Source organism: Oncorhynchus nerka, linkage group LG21 (genome assembly GCF_034236695.1).
Source record: "Oncorhynchus nerka isolate Pitt River linkage group LG21, Oner_Uvic_2.0, whole genome shotgun sequence".
NCBI classification, from domain to species: Eukaryota; Metazoa; Chordata; class Actinopteri; order Salmoniformes; family Salmonidae; genus Oncorhynchus; species Oncorhynchus nerka.
Genome location: NC_088416.1, coordinates 20,912,057 through 20,938,301, shown reverse-complemented (window position 1 = coordinate 20,938,301; position 26,245 = coordinate 20,912,057). Strand labels below are relative to the sequence as shown.

Below are 26,245 nucleotides of genomic sequence, written 5' to 3'. Positions count from 1 at the left end.
GTCATCAAGGCAAAGGGTGGCAATTGAAATGTCTTCAGTATTATTTTAAGATGTAGAAAATAGTAAAAAATAAAGAAACACCCTTGAATGAGTAGGTGTTCTAAAACCTTTGACCGGTAGTGTATATATTTTGCAATGCACACATTTAGGCAAATAAGTGCAAGAAGTTCACAGTAAATTCAGACAGAAGTTGAACAACAATAACAACATCAACATTATGAAGGTAAAGCTTCCTGCTTGACACATTGATTCGTAGGCTATAAAACATTTACAACTACATTTTTGGGAAAACGTTTAAGTCAACCTCAATTTCATGACAGGAAAAACTGTAAAAACTCCAAAACCATTTCAGTCAATTTGGCCCATGTTTGTAACAAAAGTACAGAAAAACAAATACTTATTTATGATACTTCATAATTCTGTTAATTTCAGAAAGAAAAAAAACTTTGGCAGATAAACAGTTACTAAAAAAGTTTTTTGAAACATTAAGGGATGTATTTTGTAATTGAATTGTATTCAAAATAATCATGTTCGAGAGTTTATAGGTTATATACTGGATATTACTATTCTCCAAATAAATTCTTACATAATTTATAAATATCAAAACATGATTTGAGGTTATTGTTTTCTCTATGAGAGATGTTAGTCAGTGATCAAAACATTGTTATATGATCTTTTAGGAAGAAAGACAAGTTAGAAATTAATACGTTTGCTCAAAGGCTACGAAACAGGTTACGAAATAGACCCGCGCCCAAATAAAGTATATGAAACGTTTAAAAAAATGTACTTATTGAAAATCTTAGTAATTCTTACCATTGACTTGTTCAGAAATGGCTCATGTGTCGCTCTCTGATACGATAGTTTCTGTTGTTTCAGTCAATGCTCAAAATGGAGAGAGTGAAAGAGGGGAGGGGAGGGGAGGGGAGCGAAGTTATTTCCGACGAGAAAAGCGCCAACAGGAACGGAAAAAAATATACCGCTGAAGAGGATACTGAGTTATTCCAGGAACGAATATTAAAATAAATAAACAGTGTTCAGTTGTTTAAAAAAAAAATATCCCCACGTTTTAGGTAGCCTAATTGCAATAGCTACTTTCAATCAATTTTGAACTTTCTGAAATATTTAATTGAAAATCACAAATAGTTTTGATTTAGGATTTTAGTGCATGTGATTTTGATTGCTACTTCATCAATAACGTAGTGTTGGTTTGTCATAGTATCTAGCAATATCAGTACATCTGCCCAAGAGTTCGTTCACTAATCAATTGCTACAGAAGACCTGTGAGAGAACATAAAACAGTTCTTTGTTCAGAAGAATGATTGATTAAGAGGTGGTCCTAGACGTTTCACCCACCAAGATTGTTCTGCTCGTAGCTACTCCCACCAAGTGGACACGTTGAGATAACGCATCGCATGTGCACATACATTAACTAAAATGGTTCATGTATGTTCCCACCATGAACATTAGTTTTTATGTTGTATTATCCTTCATTAAACTGTAATCCGCTAACAGGCCTGTAAGGGAAATTATAAAATAATCATAGAATGCTACACTTTATTTTCAAATTAAGATTATTATTTTTTATACTGAATGCAGGCTACTGCAGCGAAGTAAACATTTTAAATACAATAACATACCAAACAATATAAAATCAAATATATAAAATGCATGCACATATAGGCTACATTGTTACATATGCTGGCTAAAGCCAAACTAGGATTTCCTCAGCATGTCGAAGCAGCCTGTATTTGATCAAACATGACAAGGGGCATGCCTGGTGACTGCAATGATGTTAGTTTATTTTCACGTGAACATTTGACAACAAATTTAAGAATGAACTGTAGTGAACTAAATCCCGTTGTCTTTTTAAATGTTAAATGTCTTCAATTTGTTAGAAGCTATTATGCAGAATCTTGTTTGAGTCATCGTTAATTATTGTGTAATAAAATTGTTAACTCGTGTTTTGGAGCGATAGAACAATTCTTCGGATTTCTCATCAAAAGTTCTACTGAAAGCACAAACGAAAAGCTCTCGAAAAGGCATATAATTACAAATCAACGCTCACCTTAAACGAAATCAGACCGTCACAATGGCAAAACATTATATGAAATAGCTTTCCAGGTGTAAATGTGAACATGTCATTGAATACACCCTTGTTTTCCATGATTTTCTATTGTATAGATTGTGTAGTAATAATAATGATAATAATATGAAAAATAGGATACAAATAATATGAATTATATAGGTTACAATAGACATCTGAATGGGTGTCAAGACTGCCTACTAACTTAACGATGAATGTTTGCAGTAAATATTCCGTTTAAAATTCAACACACTTGACATATTAATAATTACAAAACCTCTCAAGAGACTTGATCAGTTACTACATCGAAAAAAACAACTAACTATATGGAGCATATAGTTAGTTTTTTTTTTTTCGTTGTAGTAACTGATCAAGTCTCTTGAGAGGTTTTGTAATTATTAATATGTCAAGTGTGTTGAATTTTAAACGGAATATTTACCTCGAAGTTATGCTTTGGAAAACCATCAGTCATATTGAATCTTGTACAATTTCTAAATGACAAAAACATACTGGCTCCCTGTATTAAAAATGACTAAATTCTTTCAATAGTTTGTATTTCATACCAATTCTCTAAATTGTTGTCGGTTGGGATGCAGCTACCTGTTGAGTTGAAAGAAAGCGTGTCCCGCCCATCTCAATCATAGGCTGTGTTTGAGGGGGGTCGATAGAATTAAGCTATTTGGACCGTCAGATAGTAAGTAGGAGCGTCAACATTGGGAATATTGAACAAGAATACTCTATAAAACGTATGTCAAAAAGTAGTTTTAAAATGTATAAATTATATAGGCCTTATAGAACAATAGCAAAATATTATTCGTCGACGAGACAACTGGAGAGAATTGTCTCACATTAAGCTGTCACCAACTAATGACCCCGCTGAAGATAGTAGCATATAAATCACAAATGTTTCATCATGAAGTTGTGGCTTTCTATATAGTTTCATCAATAATTGAGATCAATAGTCCTATTTTTTTCTCTCAATTAAATGTTTTCACCCTCTTTTAAACTGTTAATATAACTACAAAGACAAAACATAATTAGAATGAATCAATAAATTAAATCAATAAAATCTGTCAAACCCTTACAGATGAAAGCCTTACTGCCTGTGCCTGACAAGCACACAACATTGCCCAAAGTCTGAGAAAGAAAATGATGCATCCATAAAACGTAGTAGTCCAAAGCAGGTTACCCTCAGAATAGCCAACATTGTTCCAGTAGTCCCTTATCTCACATGATGGAATGCTCTTATTTTAGTCAAGTAAGTCTCACATGTAGCATAGATTAATGTAATTCCTGTGTATTGATATACCAAGGGAAGTTAAAGAGTGGTGTGATTTAGGTTTAGCACTGTCAGGGGTTCTAGGCAAACAGTCACTGTTGCATTTCTAATGCCAAGCAGGGCCGCAACCTTGGTTTTATTAGTGGTGGTGGTGGGGGGGGGCATAAAAATAATAATATTTTATCCAGTCGGATAAACACTCCAAACAGCCTACCCGACCGCTCGGAGGTGTCAGCATGGTCCTAAAGCACACCGCAGCCACGTTTTGTATCATATTGCAATGGTAAAACTGTGGGGGATGATTGGCAACCTTGATAAAGATTAGCAAAAAAAGACTGCATAAAATAAACCGAGCTACTGTATTTTGTATGCAAAAAAATATGAGATATTATGTTAGTTTATACTAATACAATTGCTCAGATAAAGAGATTATGTTGAACAAGTAATACTGTTTTCAGTACCTTTCAATACCTCACCTTGCAAGGATAACGGCACTGAGCCTTTAAAACAATGTTTTATGAGATTAGAGAACACATTGGGAGGGAGCTTAGACCATTCTTCCATACAGAATCTTTCCAGATCATTGATATCCTTCTTCTGCTCATATGGACTGCCCTCTCTAATTCACAGCACACGTTTTCAATGGTGTTCAAGTCCGGAGACTAAGATGGCCATGGCACAATTAAGTTTTTGTAGTCAATTAACAATTGATTTGTGGATTTTGTGTGCTTGGGGTTATTGTGTTGCTGGAAGAGCCACTTGCGGCCAAGTTTCAGTCTCCTGGCAAAGGCACTCTTGCCTGACGACTCAAACTGATTTCTTCTGCTGCTTTATGATTGCGAAACATTTGTGGGCGTGGCTAGGCGTTTGCGCAGAGCAATGTGGTTGGCTAGCCAGGCAAGGTTGCCTCTGCTGGGAGGCTGAAACTTGACTTAAAAGTGGATCTTCCAGCAAAGACAATAACCACAAGCACCAATCAAAATCCACAAAGGAATTGATAATTGACCACAAAATTCAACATTTTGCAATGGCCTTCTCAATCTCCAGAGGTCAGTGCATAAAATCACTCCAATCTCATAAAATTTTTTAGAAAAAGGCTCAGTGCCTTTTTATCCTGGCAAGGTGAGGTACTGAAAGCTATTGAAAACAGGAATACCAATCATTTTTACCCCTATGTTTTTGATAGAAAAAAATATTGTTAAACGAAGTCTCTTTATCTGAGAAATTGTATCAATATAAAATATAATTTCCCCATGTTTTAGTATAAAATATAGCTCAGTATTATGTACATTAGTACATTAGTATTATGTATTTTATAGTCTTTTTTGCTAATCTTTATCAAGGGTGCCAATAATTTTGGAACTGATAATATATGGGGGTTATGGTCCTTATAGTCCTCCTTGGCATTACCAACACAAAGGTGGCTGGGCTGAAGCCCTCAACTGAATGCCTATAAAATTGACACTATTAACAATATAACACTTGCACTGAAACAGAATGCCACAGATCAAAATAGCCATTGGTATATTTTATTATATATATTTTTTTTTACAAACACAATATAATGAAAACAGAGATGAAGTCAGATGAAAATAGTCTTGCATAAACTTGGTGGTGAAAGTCCTGGGACTAATGCCTTGGCCTGGAAGTCAAGGCCTAAAATGGGTCCCACATCTTCTGTCAACTCAAAAAGGTGTAAACCATTCACTTACCCTTGACTGAGAATGAATGGCCATTAGAGTGTTGAGCACCCTTGTGGGATGGCCAGGGTTTCCCCAAACATGGTCCTGGGGGCACGTATTTTTTTGCCCCAGCACTACACAGCTGATTCAAGTAATCAAAGCTTGATGAGTTGGTTATTTAAATCAGCTGTGTAGTGCTAGGGCAAAAAAACATGATGTGCACCAAGGGGGGAGGGGCCCAGGACCGTGTTGGCGAAACCCTGTCGTAGAGCAACAGCTCTATGTGGCAGCTAGATTTAGCAGCCCTGTACATTGCTGGTAGCTAGCTAAGAAGCAATGTGGTCTACTCTACACCATCCCAAGTCCTATTCAATCTTGAGGAAAAGATGCAGTATATTTTAGTATCTCTCATAAAAAAATGACATAGATTGAATGTCAGGAGATACTGAGACATCTAACGCAATGGGCCTCAATACAAATGTTACTTAACTCATTGAGATCGATGAGCTCTCCCTGTTTTATTATTATTATTTTTAATTATGCCCATGGCCTTGCCAACATTTATTCTAGAAGTTTCTACACTTTACATACTTCACTTCCTGAAAACACCTAAATGCAAATACCATTATCGATTGAAAATGCCTTAGTAAAAGGAATTCCGATCGATACTCTGGGTTGGGGGCACAAACCATCAGACAAGGGACATAATAGAAGGGTCCCATCAGAATGATACAGGAATATACACACCAAACCATAACAAGGCTTCAAACTGACTGGTTGCTATATTTAGCATGAAGTGTCATCTCACACCTACTAATTTGCAGTGGAGCTGGCCAGTAGGATATTTGCTTGAATAGTTTCATTTGCAGTAGATTCATACATTAAACATATAGATTATTTTTGTCATACTTCGCAAACAAAGTTAGCAGTATTATCTCAAATATGAGATTTATTAAATCCAACATTATTTCCTGTGAGAGGAAGTCCCAATCGACTGAAGGAACTGAGCAGAAATGCACCCAGATGGGAGGGAATAGAAAAACATGTCCATGAGAGGAAAAGAAGGGTGTGGTCCGGTCCTGTTTTGGGTGCCAATCTTCACTGGAGCTGGCCCCCTCAATTAGACAGTAGATTGTGGTCCAGACAGTCCATTACAAAGCAAGAGGTTTTGTTGTATCCTGAGTGCGTAGTTTCAAAATGCAATAAGGACTGAAGACAAAGGTATAATTCTTTGCACCTTGCTAGATAGGATTACAAACCAAGTGACACAGTAGAGGCGTTCAGCCCCCTATACCTTTAGGCAGTTTTGATAAAACCAGAACGATGAAGAGCCTTTGAGGCCTCAGTAGAGGTTATTGGTGAGCTGCACTGGCTGATAGGCACAAAGTTTCGTGACACTTTGAAGGGGGACGATTCAAGAGACAAACGATTGTGGCTCGGGCCGAAGTCTCGAAAGGGGATCTGACTTTATGTCTTTCAAAGCAAGAATAACAACTCCACATCAATATGAAAAAATAAGATCTACTCCTTACAGCAGAAAAGACCACTGGTTCTAACGGGTCATACGGTTTACCGTAAAAACATTTTTTTTTTATCCTCCTTGGTCACCTGAACTCCATTTTCCGTTTGTGTTGTCAATCTTACTGCCAGGTTAGGTTTATAGAGAACTTGTACCTTAGACTGTGTCAACCTGTGGAACGCACTTCTGACACCATATATGTAAGCCAACGTAAAACATTTTAGCGCTTAAAAAATGGCCAAAACCGACATAAGATCATTCTACAAACCAATCTACAGAAACCCATCGCAGGCGAAAACTCTAAAAGAAAGTTCACACGGCCTTGAAGCAGGTGTCCGGTATTTCTTGTTACCATCATAAAACATTTCCCATGGCTCGTTTGAAATCCTGGCGGTGGCTTTCAGATGACTGAAAAGGTGACACCATGGAGGTCTAACACAGGTCTGTGACTGTTTGGTAACGGCCGACTCTGCTAAATGGAGCTGAAGAGGCACCAGTCCACTGCCTTCCAATGAAAAATGCAATGGAAAACGTTGCATTGGTTTAATGGGACAGGTCAAATGGCAAATCTGGCTTTCTTGGCATTCCTATTAGTGTCTACCAGCATTTTAGCATCAGAGAAGAAAACCATCTCTTGAAAAAGCTTAACCTACAACATTATAGCTCAATGATAATCATACACATCAAACATTGATTCAGAGAGCATTGTTGTCATGCATAGGGGAGAAAAAAAACCTTCCCATGCAGGCTTTAGCATTCGGTCAACAGAAAATTATTTGAAGACACTGCCCACAGACCATAATAAAATCTCTCGCTGTGCGCACATATACACACACAGACAAATATATTGGCACCCTTGAACGATTCACTATTTTCTTATCAAATAAGTTCACACCTATATTTGTTTGATTTACATCTGCACAGGACCAAGACATGTTTTTATCAAAACTGAAATTTTGATTTTAAAGTCATTATTGGAATTCTAATAAATTTGGTTGGAGGCAAGTGATGTGTAATTTTTCCTCACTTGTCATAAATTGCAAGTGCCTACAGGGTAAAAAAAAAAATAGCCACCCAACCAGTTTTGAAAATAAGAAATATTAAAGGGAAAGGGGGATACCTTGTCAGTTGTACAACTGAGATGTGTGTCCCCCATTTAACCCAACCCCTCTGAATCAGAGAGGTGTGGAGGGGGGAATGACAGACTTTTACCTTGTCAGCTCGGGGATTCAATCCAGCAACCTTTCAGTTACTGGCCTCAAAGCTTTAACCACTAGTACAATCTGTTCCACTGTAAAGTGCAAAGGTGCCTACATATTTGGCCACAACTGTACATATTTTGTACTAGGCATTAGTGGAGTTTAAATGATTTTTTAAAACAAATGCAATTCATTATGAATTCATAACGTAATTATGACTTTTCATAATTGTATTAAGTACTGTTCAGATAAAGGAAAGATCATAAGAGACAATGGGACTTTAGAAGTGGATAGTCAGGTGTATGTACCGATGTATGAAAGAATAGAAGTTGGTGATCTGATTTATACGATCGATGTGGTTGTACTGACTGAATATTGAGAATGGGCAATCTCAGATTTCCCCTCTACTTCCTAATTCAATCAGGCGTGGGAAAACAAGACAACTAAAGGCAGAATATGACAAATTGCTTTCAAAACAACTAGTGTCCATTTCTACAAGCCAAACTCCCTCAACACTAGCATTGTTTACTCACAACAGTTGAAAAATAAACACAAATAATTAAATCAAAAGGCACTTATGATTGCAGGGGAAGGAAAAAGAACCAATCAAAACAGTCATTAGCTATCCCCTGCCTTTGTATCATAAGTGCTTCCTGATATCAAGCCTTTCCCCCCCTCCAACATCTCGCTTGTGCCAAAACCATCCTGCAAAAACAGAAAGGGAGAAACAGAAAAATAGTAGTGTGGCGCCATCTGGTGGCTAAGGCTGGGAGCTGCCCTGGCTATCTGGGTCTGTGCCTGAGGAGCTGGTGTCCGAGTCCGAGTGCTCATCGTTGTCCTCCGGTGGGCACTTCTCCCGTATGCGCCTCTGGGTGGCACTCAAGCGTGCCAGTAGGCCCTGGTAATCGAAGCGACCCCTCTTCTCTCCAAAAGGGTCCTGGACGTATGTAAGGAGAGAAAGAGTGTGGGATATGCAGCTCATATTTCAACATCTCATATTTTCCACTGTGGTGGAGGTTTAAACATGTGGGAGAAGTATATACTGTGTTGTTTAAATTTATTTTGTATAAGTGTACAAATAATTTATTTATACATGTGTAGAGAGAACTGTCTGTAAATAAACCGAGACAAATTACTTTGGCAATGAAGAGTCAAATGAACTTGTGGCATGCAGTCATGGAGGCCAGGCTTCCCAAAATAATTGACCAAGAAAAATATTAATATCTTGTTTGTGTTTCATAAATTTCCATCAAATCAAATTTTATTTGCCACATGCGCCAAATACAACAGGTACCAATGAAACACTTACTTTCAAGCCCTTAACCAACAATACAGTTAAGAAAATAGTTGAGAAAAAAAGAAAAAGAAACACAATAAAATAATAATGAGGCTGTATACAGTGGGCACCCGTACAGAATCAATGTGCAGCGGTACAGATTAGTCGAGGTAATTTGTACATGTAGATAGGGGTAAAGTGACTATGCATAGATAATAAACAGTGAGTAATAGAAGTGTTACTCAGGAAACTAAAAAGATTTGGCATGGGTCCTGAGATCCTCAAAAGGTTCTTCAGCTGCAACATCAAGAGCACTGGTTGCATCACTGCCTGGTACGGGAAGCAGGGCGCTGAAGGGCAGTGCGTACGGCCCAGTAAATCACTGGGGCTAAGCTGCCTGCCATCCAGGGTCTCTATACCAGGCGGTGTCAGAGGAAGGCCCAAAAAAATGTCAAAGACCCCAACCACCCCAGTCATAGACTGTCTCTCTACTACTGCATGGCAAGTGGTACCAGAGTGCCAAGTCTAGGACAAAAAGGCTTCTCAACAGCTTTTACCCCCAAGCCATAAGATTCCTGAACAGGTAATCAAATGGCTACCCTATTTGCATTGTGCACCCCCTCAAACCCTCTTATGCTGCTGCTACTCTGTTTATCATATATGCATCGACACTAACCACATCTACATACTACCTCAATCAGCCTGACTAACCGGTGTCTGTATGTAGCCTAGCTACTTTTATAGTCTCGCTACCGTTTTTCACTGGTTTTAATTCTTTACTTACCCATTGTTCACCTAATACATTTTTTGCACTACTGGTTAGAGCCTGTAAGTAAGCATTTATTTGTTCAGCAGTCTTATGGCTTGGGGGGGTAGAAGCTGTTAAGAAGCCTTTTGAACCTAGACTTGGCGCTCCGCTACTGCTTGCCGTGCGGTAGCAGAGAAAACATTCTATGACTTGGGTGACTGGAGTCTTTGACAATTATTTTGGCCTTCCTCTGTATACCACCTATATATTATATATTGGTCCTGGATGGCAGGAAGCTTGGCCCCAGTGATGTACTGGGCTGTACGTACTACCCTCTGTAGCACCTTACATGCTGACCAGAACGGACACGTCGCATGCGTGAGCGTTGCAAAATAAAATGTAGATATTAATGTAATTAAATTATTGCACCCACACTGCTTGTGTGCGCCGACGAGCGTCTGCGTTGCCAAGGGCTACAATAGAAGTCGTTCCTATTTTTGACGCAGATCGCACTGCAAGTCCTGCCTCTCCCATGTCCTCATTGGTTTATAGAAGCAGGTATCCACGTGCCATCTCCTCATTGGTTATACCCACGTGGGTGATTAAAATAAACTTTTGCCGGTCGTGGTGGTAATACTATGAAAGTTCAGATGCCAATCACCATATAAGTTCAAAGATGAAAAAGCCTGGAAGGAGGAGAGATGACTAGAAACGATTCGGTTGACCGTTTATGTGTGGATTAATTGTCAGAGTAGAGGACCTTGTGCATGTCAGGTAAAATAACTCAATGTTTATATCCCAGGACAAATTAGCTAGTAACAGCAAGCTAGCTAACTAGGACAAATCAGCTAGCATGTGAAAGCTAGCAAGCTAAATTGCCATACATGTTTAATGCTTTTCGACCTGTCCCCAAATCAATGTAATTGGTTCAGAGTTTGTTTTGATATTTCAACCTGCGTGTCGTGATCGCGTTTGGTGCGGGTGGACAAAATAAATTGATGCACGATGGCGCACGCGCGCGCAGCCGGTTTGGGTTCCGTGTTACGGTCGGATGCAGAGCAGTTGCCATACCAGGCGGTGATACAACCGGTCAGGAAGCTCTCAATGGTGCAACTTGAAACTCTCGACCCACTCTACTACAGCCTCGTCAATGTGAATGGGGGCCTATTCGGCCCTCCTCATCCTGTAGTCCACGATCATCTCCTTTTTTTCTTGCTCACGTTGAGGGAGAGGTTGTTGTCCTGGCACCACACTGCCAGGTCTCTGACGACCTTCCTAAAGGCTGTCTCATCATTGTCGGTGATCAGGCCTACCGCCGTTGTGTTGTCAGAAAACTTAATGGTGTTGGAGTTGTGCTTGGCCAAGCAGTCGTGGCTGAACAGGGAGTACAGGAGGGGACTGAGCACGCACCCCTGAGGGGCCACCATGTTGAGGATCAGCGTGGCAGATGTGTTGTTGCTTATACTTACCACCTGTGGGCAGCCCATCAGGAAATCCAGGATCCAATTGCAGAGGGCGGTGTTAGGTTCCAGGGTCCTTAGCTTAGTGATGAGCTTTGTGGGCACTATGGTGTTTAACACTAAGCTGTAGTCAATGAACAGCATTCTCACCTAGGTGTTCCTTTTGTCCAGGTGGGAAAGGGCAGTGTGGAGTGCAATTGAGACATCTGAAAAATTCACAAGAGGCGCATTGTACCTCACCGGAGAAAGCATCTGAGCGAGCAAAACAGCACCCCCCTGTCTCTGTATGCTGTCTGGTCCAAAAGAGTATGACATTGTTGCAGTCCGTAGCATTGAATGCAAGGGAAGCCAGTGAGCATTTGGCCTCCCTTGATAAAAATAATAAATTAATTAAAAAGTATAAAATAGCCAATCAGCATTAAGCTAAACTGAGCGAGCTCAATTGTGAATGGTCCTGGCAGACTAACAAAAACGTGTCAATGGAAGCCAGTTTGCATTTTGCAGAACTTCTATCAAATCCCATCAAGAGCATACATCCCTGACAGAAACAACTTAAATTGCATTGGTTGTGCTCCTCCGGTGGCTAGCTAGCAAAAATCGTGTCTTTCCTAAATTAGCCATGGATGGAGATAGGGATTTGGACTTGTGGTTTTACTGAATTCTCCTTACTGGCCAATGATTATAACAGTGATTCTAATCCAACCATTAATTAACCATATATTGTTGTGCCCCTGGCCTGAGAGTTCAATAAGTAGAAGGCTAATGTTAACTAACGTTGCCTACGAAAGGAAGTTAAGCTAGCGAGCAAGCAAGCATTTTAGCCAGGTAGTCTAGGACAACAAAAAATAAAAATGTGTACTGTATGACAGAGTGATCATCAACATGAGAGAGGATGGCATTGGCGGGTGTTTTTTTTCTTCTACTTGCAGTACACAAATCAGAACCATGGACAGCCAGAACCATGGACAGCCACATGATTTTATATTGTTTTTGGTATCTTTTAATTGTCACCGTATTAGACTAAGCATGGGTGATTTGATGATGTTGAAATGGTGGTGGTACAGTGGAGGCAGCTCCTGTTTTCTTTGCGACTTGCAGTAACTGTGGTTCTAAATCAATAGTTGTTTAGTAGTCCAAAAATGTTGGAAACATTAACTTGCTTGACCATGTAACTGTTACACACACTGCTACTGCTCGTGGATATCATTATGTTTCTGCCTTCATTATGAAGGGAGGTAGTTTCGTGTTCAAATAATCAAAGCTCGATGATTAGTTGATTATTTGAGTCAGCTGTGTAGTGCTAGGGCAATAATCAAAAAACGTGCACCCCTAGGGGTCCCGAGGATCTAGTTTGGGACCCCTGCTCTAACCCCAGGGAAGGTGCAGTGCATTAGTCATCAGGATGTGTGATGCATTATTACCTGTGTGTTCTGCTTCTCCAAGGTGCATAGAAGAAACATGTACACACACACAGAGACAGAGAGACACACAGAGAGAAGGAGGTCTCTGGCAATACCTGCATGTTCTGTCCCTGTTGGTGTAGTCTCTCTTTGCAGACCCCCTCGTAGAAGTCATAGTACTCCAGGAATGATTTCTCCATCACACTCCTGCAACACAGGAACATTCATGAGGTTAATTAACCACCAACAACAAGTGCTAAAACGACTACAAATTAAAATGACTCACCATTGAAAGCGGTGTTTGTTCTAAAAATTCATTGTGGGTCAGTGGCTTTGAACATGTCTCTTGTAATCCAATCTGTTAACAAGGTTCAACAATATGCCTCATGTACAATAAGGAGATTAGATGTGGCCTGTAGCCTTCATTTGGAGTTCAGGCATATACAGTCCCTTCAGAAAGTATTCACACCTCTTGACTTTTCCCACATTTTGTTGTGTTACAAAGTGGGATTGAAATGGATTACATTTTCATTTTTTGAGCACGATCTACACAAAATTCTAAATATTAAAAGGAAAATAAAACTATTTTGTGATTAGATAAGTATTCAATCCCCCGAGTCAACACGTCTTCAAGCTCTGTCAAGTTAGACAGCCATTTTCAAGTCTAGCCATAGATTCTCTAGACAATTTAGTCAAAACTGCAACTAGGCCACTCAGGAACACACAATGTAATCTTGGTAAGTAACTCGTGTACATTTGGCCTGGCATTTTAGGTTATTATCCTGCAGAAAGGTCTATTTGTCTCCCAGTGTTTGTTGGAAAGGAGAATTAACAAGGTTTCCCCTCTAGGATTTCAGCTGCGTTTAGCTTTATCCCCCCCCCCCCCCAAAAAAAAACCTAGTCCCTGCAGATAAGCATACGCTTAACATGATGCAGCCACCACCATGCTTGACAATATGTGATGTCTTGTGTTGAATTTTCCCCAAACATAATGCTTTGTATGCAGTATTACTGTAGTGCCTTCTGCAAACAGGACGCATATTTGGGAATATTTTTATTATGTACAGGCTTGCTTCTTCTCATTCAGGTTAGCTTTGTGGAGTAACTACAATGTTGTTGATTCATCCTCAGTTTTTTCATATCACAGCCATTTAACGCCAACTGCTTTAAAATCACCATTGGCCTCATGGTGATGAACTCCCTAAGGTTTCCTTCCTCTTAGTCAACCGAGCTAGGACGCCTGTATCATTGTAGTGACTGGGTGTATCGATACACCATCCAAAGTGTCATTAATAACTACACCATTCAAAAGGCATATTCAATGTCTGCTTTTTTAAATGATTTATACACACCTACCAATAGGTGCCCTTTGGGAGGCAGCGTAAAAATGGGGGTGGGGGGGAACAATGCAAATAGTCCGGGTAGCCATTTGATTAGCTGTTCAGGAGTCTTATGGCTTGGGGGGGAAGAAGCTGTTAGATGTGGCACTCCAGTACAGCTGGTTGTCATGACATTGGCCTGGGGGTAGGTTTATGACAGTCATAAATACCTCTTCCCCCCTTTTTCCTCTCTCTACCCTACTGATGTTACATTTGAAAACCCCTGGGTTAACATAGAGATTCTGGGAACATCAGAAGGTGGGGGAAATTAACTATATTCTGGTAATCCGACCAATGGTACTTAATGAATATGATGTCAGTTCGGTTGTCATCTGAGACATTCACCCATTTCTTTATTTATTTCACCTTTATTTAACCTGGTAGGCTAGTTGAGAACAAGTTCTCATTTACAATTGCGACCTGGCCAAGATAAAGCAAAGCAGTTCGACACGAACAACAGAGTTACACATGGAGTAAAACAAACATACAGTCAATAATACAGTAGAAAAATGGGTCTATATACAATGTGAGCAAATGAGGTGAGATAAGGGAGGTAAAGGCAAAAAAAAAGGCCATGGTGGCGAAGTAAATACAATATAGCAAGTAAGTAACACAATCAATGATAAGATGACAAACTCTACAGTGGAAAGTCTACAGTTACCGGATTCACATGGTATTGTTGTTCAATTTAAATGTTTGAACATGAAATTATTTGTGATGGGAGAAATGTGAATTTAGCTTCTAAAATATGTTTTCATAAGGTTAGGGCTCTGCTTAAATCAGTGGCCCGCCCCTGTGAAGGGACAAGGGCTATAAAACCTTTCAAACACTGCCTCCTCTCCCTTCCTATATAAAGCCTTGACGACAATATAACCGCCTGTTCCGAGGATGTGAGGACGACGGTCCGATGTCTGAATGGTTCAGATAATAACTACAGAACGAAGCCAACATCAGCGTGAGCATTGGTTGCGATTGGTATAAACTTTGAACTCTTATTCACTACAGAAGAGATACCTCCTAGCCGTTGTTGAGTTAGAAACAGCCGCTGCAAACGAGGGTTAGGAAGGAACAGGGAGTATCCAGTCTCACACAACGACGTTACTACAACGTATCCAATTGACCAGAGACATTTTTCAAAGGACTCGGTTTGGCAACACGGCCTTCCAACTACCACCAACCTACTGAAGCGCAGCTCAGAGTAAATATTTATTGCATTTTCCTTTTCCAAATGGGCGGTAATTTAGAATGCATAAGATACTGTATTTACGATAGCACAGCTTCGCCCTTTGTTCCTCAGTCTTCCCGCTCTTTCACTCAAACCCAGACCCTTTTCTTTTGTGTAACAAGCTGTCATCTGTTCCGCCCGCTAGGGACGTTTTACTTTACGACGTTATGAAGTTATAATTCTGTGTAATTAGTTAGATATTTAGTCAATAAATAATTAAACCCAATTTTGTATTGCTGATTCAACTTGTTGGCCAGGGTTCGTGAAGATTACCAAGAATTTACAACTTTCAAATGAGACCGAATTAAGGTGACGATTAATATTGACTGCTATTGATGTAAAATATTACTAGGTCCTTAAGAGTTTATTCGGAAGATAACAGCTCTATAAATACTCTTTCGCGGTTCCCCGACTCTCGTTAATTACATTTACATGATTAGCTCAATCAGGTGATATTAATTATGGAGAAATTATTTTATAGAATAGCATGTCATATCACTTCATCCGGCATAGCCAAAGACACGACAATGTCGTGCAGTAGCAGAGAGAAGTCTATGACTAGGGTGGCTGGAGTCTGACAATTTCTAGGGCCTTCCACCGACACCGCCTGGTATAGAGGTCCTGGATGGCAGGGAGCGTGGCCCTTGTGATGTACTGGGCCGTACACACTACCCTCTGTAGTGCCTTGTGGTGGGGGGACGAGCAGTTGCCATACCAGGCAGTAATGTAACCGGGCAGGATGCTCTCGATGGTGCAGCTGTCGAACATTTTGAAGATCTGCGGACCCATGGCAAATCTTTTCAATCTCCTGAGGGGGAAGAGGCACTATGGTGCCCTCTTCATGACTGTCTTTGGACAGTGTGTTTGGACCATGATAGTTTGTTGGTGATATGGACACCAAGGAACTTGAAGCTCTCAACCTGCTCCACTACAGCCCTGTCGATGAGAATGGGGGCGTGCTCTGTTGGGGTGGTATGCAAATTGGAGTGGGTCTAGGGTTTCTGGGATAAAGGTGTTGTGAGCCGAGCCATGACCAGCCTTTCAAAGTACTTCATGGCTACAGACGTTGAGTGCTATGGGTCGGGAGTCATTTAGGCAGGTTACCTTGGCGTCCCTGGGCACAGGGACTTGAAACATGTTATTACAGACATGGTCAGGGACAGGTTGAAAATGTCAATGAAGACACATGCCAGTTGATCAGCGCATGCTCACAGTACAAGTCCTTGTAATCCATCTGGGCCTGCGTCCTTGTGAATGTTGACCTGTTTAAAGGTCTTACATCTGCTACGGAGAGCATGATCACACAGTCATCCGGAACAGCTGATGCTCTCATACATGCTTCAGTGTTGCTTGCCTCAAAGCAAATATAAAAATTATTCAGCTCGTCTGGTAGGCTCGTGTCACTGGGCAGCTTGCGGCTGTGCTTCCCTTAGTAGTCCGTAATAGTTTGCAAGCCCTGCCACATCAGACGAGCATCAGAGCCGGTGAAGTACGATTCAATCTTAGTCCTGTAATGCCTGTTTGATGGTTCATCGGAGGGCATAGCAGGATTTCTTATAAGTGTCCAGGTTAGAGGCCCGCTCCTTTAAAGTGGCAGCTCTACCCTTTAGCTCTGTGAGGATGTTTCCTATAATCCATGGCTTCTGGTTGGGGTATGCATGTACGGTCACTGTGGGGATGACGTCATCGATTAACTTATTGATGAAGCCAGTAACTGATGTGGTGTACTCTTCAATGCCATCAGAAGAATCCAGGAAAATATTCCAGTCTGTGCTAGCAAAACAGTCCTGTAGCTTAGCATCTGTGTCATAAATCATGTTAAAACAATTATTGCACACAGAGTCCATTCAACTTATTATCTGACTTGTTAAGCGAATTCTTACTCCTGAAGTTATTTAGGCTTACCATAACAAAAGTAGTTGAATACTTAGACTCAAAAACATTTCAGCTTTTCATTTGTTATTAATTTCTAAAAACATAATTGCACTTTGACATTAAGGGGTTTTGTGTGTAGATCAGTGACAAAATGACAATGTAATCCATTTTAAACTCAGGCTGTAACAAAATGTGGAAAAAGTCAAGGTGTGTGAATACTTTCTGAAGCCATTGTAGCTGGATCTAGACAATAAATGCCGTGGAACATTGACTCATCTCGACATCAGTCCACTTTTGAGTTTTCAAAAGGTCCTCAAACTTTTATTTTGGAGTGAACAATCCAAGACGAACTCACCACAGGGCTTCTGGACAGGGCACCTTCCCATCCAGCATGTCACATACAGCCACACGCATGGTCTCATGGCGGATGCACTCATTGTAGTTTTTGCTGTCCCCCGGGTGTCTCTCCTGTCAAAGGGAGTGTCAGAGGGAGCAGGTGTAAAGGGGACAATTCTCAAGACACAAAAAGTGACACATTCCACACTGGTATGGTCAGTCTGTAGCTGTTGACAGAAAAAACGCTTTTCACACACACGTTTACACAAACTTCTACAAATGGGGAAGAAATAGCAAACGGACTAAATAGACAAATAGAACACCGGCTGAAGACTTCTGTAAGTCAGACAGTTATATTACGTCACAATATCATATGCCTTTTGTTTTTTTAAACAGTAGCTTTGTTGATCAAAATGGGTGCATTTCTTCAGTGAACCACATTCCCCATAAGGCTGTAGGATTTAAACTGCATTCTGGGGATTGTGGTTTGGCTTGCCAGCTAAATTAGAGGCCAACTTACCAGTGGGCTATAGGCTTACCTGTTCAAAGCCTGGCTCATTGTGGTAAGGGTTCTCAGTCATCAGAGACTGGATGGAGATCAGAACTGAGGAGATGCTTTGGGCCGGGCTCCATGCTGGCCCTGTCCAAGTCCTACACAACAACCCAGAACAAAGAGACGTTTAAAGCACAAAAGATTCACGTCAGGAGCCCGCGCACTAAGCAAAATATTAAGTTTAAGTTGTATACGAACTACAGGGCTTCAACCAAAAAGTTACTGTAGACTGAATAGTAGCTCAATTTTATTCTTCGGAGTGCAAGCTTTTGAACTCCCTGTAGGTTCTCAAGACTGACCAACACCACTATAAAGAGAACAAGAGGAAGTACTTCAAAGCTGAGTCAAGGAGCCATAGGTACAAAATAGCATTACGATACATGGGCACGTTATTCCAAGAAAAATACAAATGTATTCTATTTAAAGCAGGAGAATGATGGAATCACATCCTCTGGGCCAAAGTCACCCACACATCGACAGTGAGGGGGAGATCTGGACCAAGTCTGGGAGGAAGTGCTGACATGCAAGAAATGATCTGCGTCTCTACACAGAGAGCTGCCATGAATAAGCATGTTCGGCCAAAGAATGGCCGCTACCTAAATCTACCCCTTACAGTTGTGGTCAGACCAGGTCAGGCATTAATAATACAGACTGACTTGTAACTATTGGGCACAACTCTCTGCTGTTTTTCCATGCTCTTGTGTGTAATTAGGTGGAATCATGATATTGATTGCAGGTCTCATCACAGTGTCCCAAGTATATAATTTGTAAGAGATGCTATTCTATGGGCCTGGGTTTAATAGGTAGACTTATGAATGCCTTGTCCCATTTCGACCCCTAGTCACCCCATCCCCTATTTAGAAAGGGAACTGGGCATAGAAGTATGGGTTGCTCAGGTGCAGCAGGTTTCCCCTGAGCTGCAGGACCCTGGCTTACCCGAGGATGCTGAGGCATACTTTGCCGTTGCGGTAAAAGTTGGGGTTGAAGCGCACAGTGTTTTGGCCAGTGGTGATGAGCTTGACCCGTGGGGGGTGGATGGGGTAGTCCGGGGGGCAGCGGAACAGAAAGAGGAAGAAGCCTCCCTCGTAGGGCGTGTCGAAGGGTCCTGTGATGAGGGCATGGATCTGAGGAGGGAAGACTAGAGTCAGGACTAATATATAGGGAGTGTGTCGATGCGTTGAATATCTCCATAATTCGCATAGTTGCCATAATCCTCATAATAGTTGTGCAAAAGATAAATTCCAAGATGGCTGTTCCTCTTGCCACAGGAACAGTTCTTCAAGGCTGTATTTTTTTGTTTAGTAAGTCCAATTTCATTTTTCTTTTGACTTAGTACAAACATTGAGTTTGTGGGTTATAATTTGGAAGACAAACAAGGGTAAATTACCTGATAAATACTTAAGTAAATTGTGGCCTGACTAAATTATGTTAACTTTCTTTCAAGAAGGATCCTCCCAACCACAACTTGAGCCAGGGATAGGAGTTGTAGGGGGAAGGCATCTGGCTAGCTCAATGTACAACAGTAAGGTGGTCTGGACAGACCCCGTGGACCTAGATTCTGGAAGTCTGTGAGCTTTACCTTAGTCATGTCGTGAGGGTCAGGAACTACAAACATACCCGGGGGAGGCTCCTTGTAGATGGACATTATATCCCTGAGGAAAGAGTAAGAAGAGAAACTTAAGAAAATATGCAAATACACAAGGATAGTAGCCTGATCCCAGATATGTTTGTGCTCTTGCCAACTTGGCATAACATTTTTTTTAAAAAATGTAACCATTTAACTAGGCAAGTCAGTTAAGAACAAATTGTTATTTTCAATGACGGCCTAGGAACTGCCTCGTTCAGGGGCAGAACGACATACGTTTTTACCTCGTGTGCTCGGGGATTTGATCTTGCAACCATTCGGTTACTAGTCCAACGCTCTAACCACTAGGCTACCTGCCGCCCAAGAAAGCACAAGCAGACTGGCACTCGGGGCACCTTTTATGTCAACAATGTAATGTTGACAACGTTGTGTTCTTGTGTCATAAGGTCATTATATTAATTACTGAGTCACATCGTACGCAAATGGATTTACACATTATGATATCAGTAACTCTGACCAATTAATACAAACTATTGGCCTAACTAGTAGCCTAAGTAACCATTTTCTTAGGGCAAATTTTCCTACAGGATTTACCCCCGTGTTTCACCAAAAAGGCTCTAACTTTTCTTTTTCCATCTATGCGGGCCAGCACCAGTGTCTCACTGGGTCATAGCTCTGATAGACTCGCTCTCGCTTGGAACCAAAGGCAGGCCTCTGGTACTTTTCAGCTGGAATTTACACCTCACAAAGCAACAGTTTTGATTATTCAGAGGTTGTTGACTCTGGTCTTCACAAATCCTGTCAGTCCTAGCTCTCCAACTCTAGGCGGCATGCTGCCTTCTCCCTAATTTTCAGCTATTAGCTTCGCCCAAAACTACATATTTTGAACTACAACCCTGACGCTGTTTTAACGTTTAGAAACGTCATTAATCAACGTTTGCGACAGGGCTTTCGAAACATAACGCCCCCATCTTTCACCAACGGGAAATAATCCTTAAAAATAAAAATCCATACAGTTATGGGTGCCTCCAACCAACGAAACTACACTTCTGCTACACTTTCCGAGTTATGCTTAGACACAGGTGTTTGGAACATGCTAGATTAAACAATCACTGTAACATGGACGATATGGACCCTATGAAGGTGTATCAATTATTTTTTTTAATTATTCCCCCCTGATATGAAAGGTGCTTCCAAAACCGTACTGCAAGCGACGAGTGTTAACGTTCAGATTGAGTGTCAGGGCTCTTAAACAAAACTCCAATACAGAAGACGCCTTTCGTCCAATGACTAATGTGTATGGTCAAGGAATTGAGAGTCACGATCAAGGACTACGTCTAGCTATATAAACACAGTAGTACAACACTGGTGTTTGTAGAAAAGTCGCGTTTATATTCACAGAAATACACGTGTGGTGTGGTTCTTTCGTTTTCAGACAGCATTGATGTTGGAACCACATCCCATATGTTGTAACAGGCAAGCCCACAAGTGTATATCTGTATACTCAAATTATTACCTTTTGATTCGGAGAATGCATTGCTGGGACGTCTTCTCGTTGTCCCAGTCGGTACTCAGTGTTGGGTCCCAGGACGTTGCGTGAATCTGGGACAAGAGGCCCGCTCCGGCCACCCCCAAACCGATACCGCCCGGCAGAGCATTGGTGGCCGAGTAGGTGGGTATTGGAATGGCAGAGCCCACTACCGCGCTAAGAGTACCTGCACCTCCAAACCCGCTCCCAGTCCCCATGGCTGAGGTAGTTGCGGCTCCAGGGGCCATGACGGCTAGGCCAGTCTCCGCAGCCGCTGCTGGGGATGGCGAGGCCGGGTTAGCTCCACTCGTCGAGTGGCCCGGCAGAGAATTACCCAAACTCGGCAACAGCGGAGCTCCATTTCCCTGACTACCAACACCTAACCCAATTTCACCATTAGCAACCTCTCCCACGCTATCCGCCATTGTAAATTAGCACGTGTTCAGGTTATAGCTAGCTTCAGTTATCGATACAGTAGTTTCTTGTTTTGAGTCCGTCCTCACGCAGTCGGTAAATGAGGAAGAGCAAGGAGAGCCGAAGATGACAAAAAGCGCTCCCACGGCATTGTATGCCTTTCTTCTCACCTCCAAAAGTAGCTAATCGTGTTTCGCTATGTCTTAAGAACCTACAAACTGTCCGTCGAAAAGTTCATGCTATAATATATTACCAGTCACCAACGCAGTTTGCGGTTTCAGCCTGTTTATCGCTTAGCTTTTTTCTTCGGTTTTCAATAACCATTTCCTCTCCACAGCACAGAATACATTTACTGCCACCTGGTGGCGATCTTCAGCATTGTAGTTCCACTCTGCGTCCACACCCGATTAGAGAACATTCACCCCATTAAAAAAAGGTGGAAATCTCAAAGTAGCCACATATACATTAAATGGTCACAATACATTAAATGGCTACATATTTATGGTTGTGTGTGTAACCTTTCCTTTAACTAGCCATGTCAGTAAAGAACAAATTCTTATTTACAATGACTGCCTACCCTGGCCAAACCCGGACGATGCTGGGTCAATTGTGCGCCGCCCTATGAGACTCCGAATCACAGCCGGATGAGATATAGCTTTAAAATCGAACCAGGGAGTGTAGTGACGCCTCTTGCACTGAGAAGCAGTGCCTTAGAACGCCGTTTCCAGTGTGCTCAGAGTGTTATATTAGTATTTGAGGGGTGCGCACCACGAGCAGTAATTTGTATAATTTTACTTTGTAAAAACCATCAGCACAGGCAAGTCTGATTAGGTTTAGTCAGACATGTATTTCTTACTATATGATAAACATTAACCTAATCAGACTTGCCTGTGCTAAGTCAGAAACATTTCTTAATATGGCTGGGCTAAGCTATAGAACAGCGGCTGCCATAGAAACAAACGGAACATTACTTTGTCTGTGGTTGCGCCTTTAAAATGCAGAAAACCACTGTAGCCCAAACCGTTCAAAACTGAAGACCTACATTAACGGAGCTAAACATTTAAATAAATCTGGCCCAGATTGGTGAGATGCACTTAAAAGGGCAACACACAAATGAACCATGAGTAAGGAACTATGAAAGTATTTGTAATAAACCCTTCTTATCTATAAACAAATGTTTGTCACAGAAAATCGATAATTGCAGTATGAATCCGATGAGGTCATTACCACTAAAAACATTTACAGGGACATTTAAATGCGTAACAAAATCTTATAGCCCGTCAAATTGTGCCACAGTTCAAAATAAATTGGGAACTGACCTAGCGAATTAAACTACTCCCCTCCGTATTTATGTTGACCGTGAAGCTACAACTTTGAATTTGGCGCTATACTCCAGCATTCTGGATTTAAGCTCAAATGTTTTATCAGGCAACAGTACATGACGTCACATTGAGGGTATTTTAATACATATGTTTTACCGTTTAGAATATGAAAGCACTTTTCTATGGCCGACTGACCAGATGAAACCTCGTCCGATGTCCTGTTAAATCCACTTTAGTGTAGATAAATGGTGACATGTTAAGACAAAAGATTTAAGTGCCTTTGAACGGGGTATGGTAGGTGCCAGGCGCACCGGTTTGAGTGTGTTTGCAACATTACTGGGTTTTTCCACTCAGTTTCCCCATGTGTATCAAGAATTGTCCACCACCCAAAGATCATCCAGTCAACTGTGGGAAGCATTGGCGTCAGCATGGGCCAAAACACTTGACACCTAGTCGATGCCTTGACAAATTCAGGCCGTCCTGCGGGTAAAACTCATTAGGAAGGTGTAACGAATGTTCTTTACACTGAATAAACTAACAGGGATGGACAACTTCAATTGGGGCGGGGGCCACAAAAAACTGAACTCATCACGAGGGGCCGCAATGACTCATGGGTCTGACAGCGCAGACAAAAAAAGTTATCCTGAAATTCTACACATTGCCATAGGGTGGAGGCAAATGCTTAAAGTTACTCAGCCAAAAGAGAAAAAAAAAGTCCCTCAGGACCCTCCTGTCTTTCAAAAATAATTTGCAAAAATCCAAACTTCAGATCTTCATTGTAAAGGATTTAAACAATTTCCCACACTTGTTCAATGAACCATAAAGTTAATGAACATTCATCTGTGAAACCGCTGTTAAGACACTAACAGATTAGACGGTAGGCAATTAAGGTCAGTTCTGAAAACCTAGGACACTAAAGAGGCCTTTCTACGGCCTGAGAAACACCAAAAGAATGCCACGGGTCCCTGCTCATCTGCCTTAGGCATGCTGCAAGGAGGAATGCAGATGTGGCCAGGGCAATAAATTGTAACGTCCATACTGAGATGCCTAAGGCAGCGCTACAGGCCGGACAGCTGATCGTCCTCGCAGTGGCAGACCACGTGTAACACCTGCACAGGATCGGTACAGCCGAACATCACACCTGCGGGGCAGGATGGCAACAACTGCCCGAGTTACACCAGGAACGCACAATTCCTTCATCACAGTGCTCAGACTGTTTGCAATAGGCTGGACTGAGGACCTGTAAGGCCTGTTGTAAGGCAGGTCCTCAGACAGGCAACAACGGCATCTATGGGTACAAACTCACTGTCACTGGACCAGACAGGACGGACAAAAGTGCTCTTCACTGACCAGTCGCGGTTGTGTCTCACCAGGGGTGAAGGTCGGATTCGAGTTTATCGTCATAGGAATAAGCGTTACACCAAGACCTGTACTCTGGAGCGATTGAGGTGGAGAGTCCGTCATGGTCTGGGGCAGAGGGTCACAGCATCATCTGACTGCCTGCAGTGACAAGCGCAATCTCAACACTGTGCATTACAGGGTAGACATCCTCCTCCCTCATGTGGTTCCCTTCCTGCAGGCTCATCCTGACATGACCCTCCAGCATGACAATGCTACCAGCCGTACTGCTCGTTCTGTGCGTGATTTCCTGCAAGCCAGGAATGTCAGTGTTCTGCCATGGCCAGCAAAGAGCCTGGATCTCAAACCCATTGAGCACATCTGGGATCTGTTGGATTGGAGGGTGAGGGCTAGGGCCATTCCCCCCCAGAAATGTCCAGGAACTTTCAAGTGTTGCACCCCTTCTGAAAAAACCTACACTCGATCCCTCCGATGTCAACAACTACAGACCAGTATCCCTTCTTTCTTTTCTCTCCAAAACTCTTGAACGTGCCGTCCTTGGCCAGCTCTCCCGCTATCTCTCTCAGAATGACCTTCTTGATCCAAATCAGTCAGGTTTCAAGACTAGTCATTCAACTGAGACTGCTCTTCTCTGTATCACGGAGGCGCTCCGCATTGCTAAAGCTAACTCTCTCTCCTCTGCTCTCATCCTTCTAGACCTATCGGCTGCCTTCGATACTGTGAACCATCAGATCCTCCTCTCCACCCTCTCCGAGTTGGGCATCTCCGGCGCGGCCCACGCTTGGATTGCGTCCTACCTGACAGGTCGCTCCTACCAGGTGGCGTGGCGAGAATCTGTCTCCTCACCACGCGCTCTCACCACTGGCGTCCCCCAGGGCTCTGTTCTAGGCCCTCTCCTATTCTCGCTATACACCAAGTCACTTGGCTCTGTCATAACCTCACATGGTCTCTCCTATCATTGCTATGCAGACGACACACAATTAATCTTCTCCTTTCCCCCTTCTGATGACCAGGTGGCGAATCGCATCTCTGCATGTCTGGCAGACATATCAGTGTGGATGACGGATCACCACCTCAAGCTGAACCTCGGCAAGACGGAGCTGCTCTTCCTCCCGGGGAAGGACTGCCCGTTCCATGATCTCGCCATCACGGTTGACAACTCCATTGTGTCCTCCTCCCAGAGCGCTAAGAACCTTGGCGTGATCCTGGACAACACCCTGTCGTTCTCAACATCAAGGCGGTGGCCCGTTCCTGTAGGTTCATGCTCTACAACATCCGCAGAGTACGACCCTGCCTCACACAGGAAGCGGCGCAGGTCCTAATCCAGGCACTTGTCATCTCCCGTCTGGATTACTGCAACTCGCTGTTGGCTGGGCTCCCTGCCTGTGCCATTAAACCCCTACAACTCATCCAGAACGCCGCAGCCCGTCTGGTGTTCAACCTTCCCAAGTTCTCTCACGTCACCCCACTCCTCCGCTCTCTCCACTGGCTTCCAGTTGAAGCTCGCATCCGCTACAAGACCATGGTGCTTGCCTACGGAGCTGTGAGGGGAACGGCACCTCAGTACCTCCAGGCTCTGATCAGGCCCTACACCCAAACAAGGGCACTGCGTTCATCCACCTCTGGCCTGCTCGCCTCCCTACCACTGAGGAAGTACAGTTCCCGCTCAGCCCAGTCAAAACTGTTCGCTGCTCTGGCCCCCCAATGGTGGAACAAACTCCCTCACGACGCCAGGACAGCGGAGTCAATCACCACCTTCCGGAGACACCTGAAACCCCACCTCTTTAAGGAATACCTAGGATAGGATAAAGTAATCCTTCTCACCCCCCCCTTAAAAGATTTAGATGCACTATTGTAAAGTGGCTGTTCCACTGGATGTCATAAGGTGAATGCACCAATTTGTAAGTCACTCTGGATAAGAGCATCTGCTAAATGACTTAAATGTAAATGTAAGTGCCACAGTGGAGGAGCAGGATAACATCTCACAGCAAGAACTGGCAAATCTGGTGCAGACAATGAGATG

At 42.3% G+C, this 26,245-nt stretch overlaps 1 protein-coding gene across 3 annotated transcripts; it reads right to left on the bottom strand.

The window, feature by feature from the left end:
* Positions 1–4,875: 4,875 nt before the first annotated feature.
* On the bottom strand, positions 4,876–21,894 carry LOC115104067 (ubiquitin-conjugating enzyme E2 Z-like). 3 transcript variants are annotated; one of them, XR_010460399.1, is made up of 8 exons: positions 21,116–21,894; positions 19,594–19,666; positions 18,951–19,138; positions 18,001–18,112; positions 17,481–17,593; positions 12,763–12,853; positions 11,256–11,452; positions 8,625–8,699 (listed from the first exon to the last, which is right to left on the bottom strand). XR_010460399.1 is itself a non-coding variant. In XM_029625241.2 (7 exons), exons 1-7 carry the CDS (start codon positions 21,550–21,552, stop codon positions 8,523–8,525), a joined length of 1,191 nt encoding a protein of 396 aa, XP_029481101.1. In that variant the 5' UTR covers positions 21,553–21,887; the 3' UTR covers positions 4,876–8,522. The 3 variants fall into 3 exon arrangements, 2 of the variants coding, with proteins under 2 accessions (XP_029481101.1, XP_064862495.1); XM_029625241.2 differs by lacking the exon at positions 11,256–11,452 and having other exon boundaries at positions 4,876–8,699; positions 21,116–21,887; XM_065006423.1 differs by lacking the exon at positions 8,625–8,699 and having other exon boundaries at positions 8,980–11,452.
* Between the last annotated feature and the right edge of the window lie 4,351 nt (positions 21,895–26,245).

Bases quoted from the DNA above. Each gene is read 5' to 3' on its own strand.
- LOC115104067 (XM_029625241.2), bottom strand. From the start codon at position 21,552: ATGGCGGATAGCGTGGGAGAGGTTGCTAATGGTGAAATTGGGTTAGGT. The intron at 12,854-17,480 runs GTGAGTTCGTCT...CCTGTGTTGCAG, and splicing joins CCCTGTCCAGAAGCCCTGTG to GAGTGTGATGGAGAAATCAT. The intron at 8,700-12,762 runs GTATTGCCAGAG...ACATACGTCCAG, and splicing joins AACAGGGACAGAACATGCAG to GACCCTTTTGGAGAGAAGAG.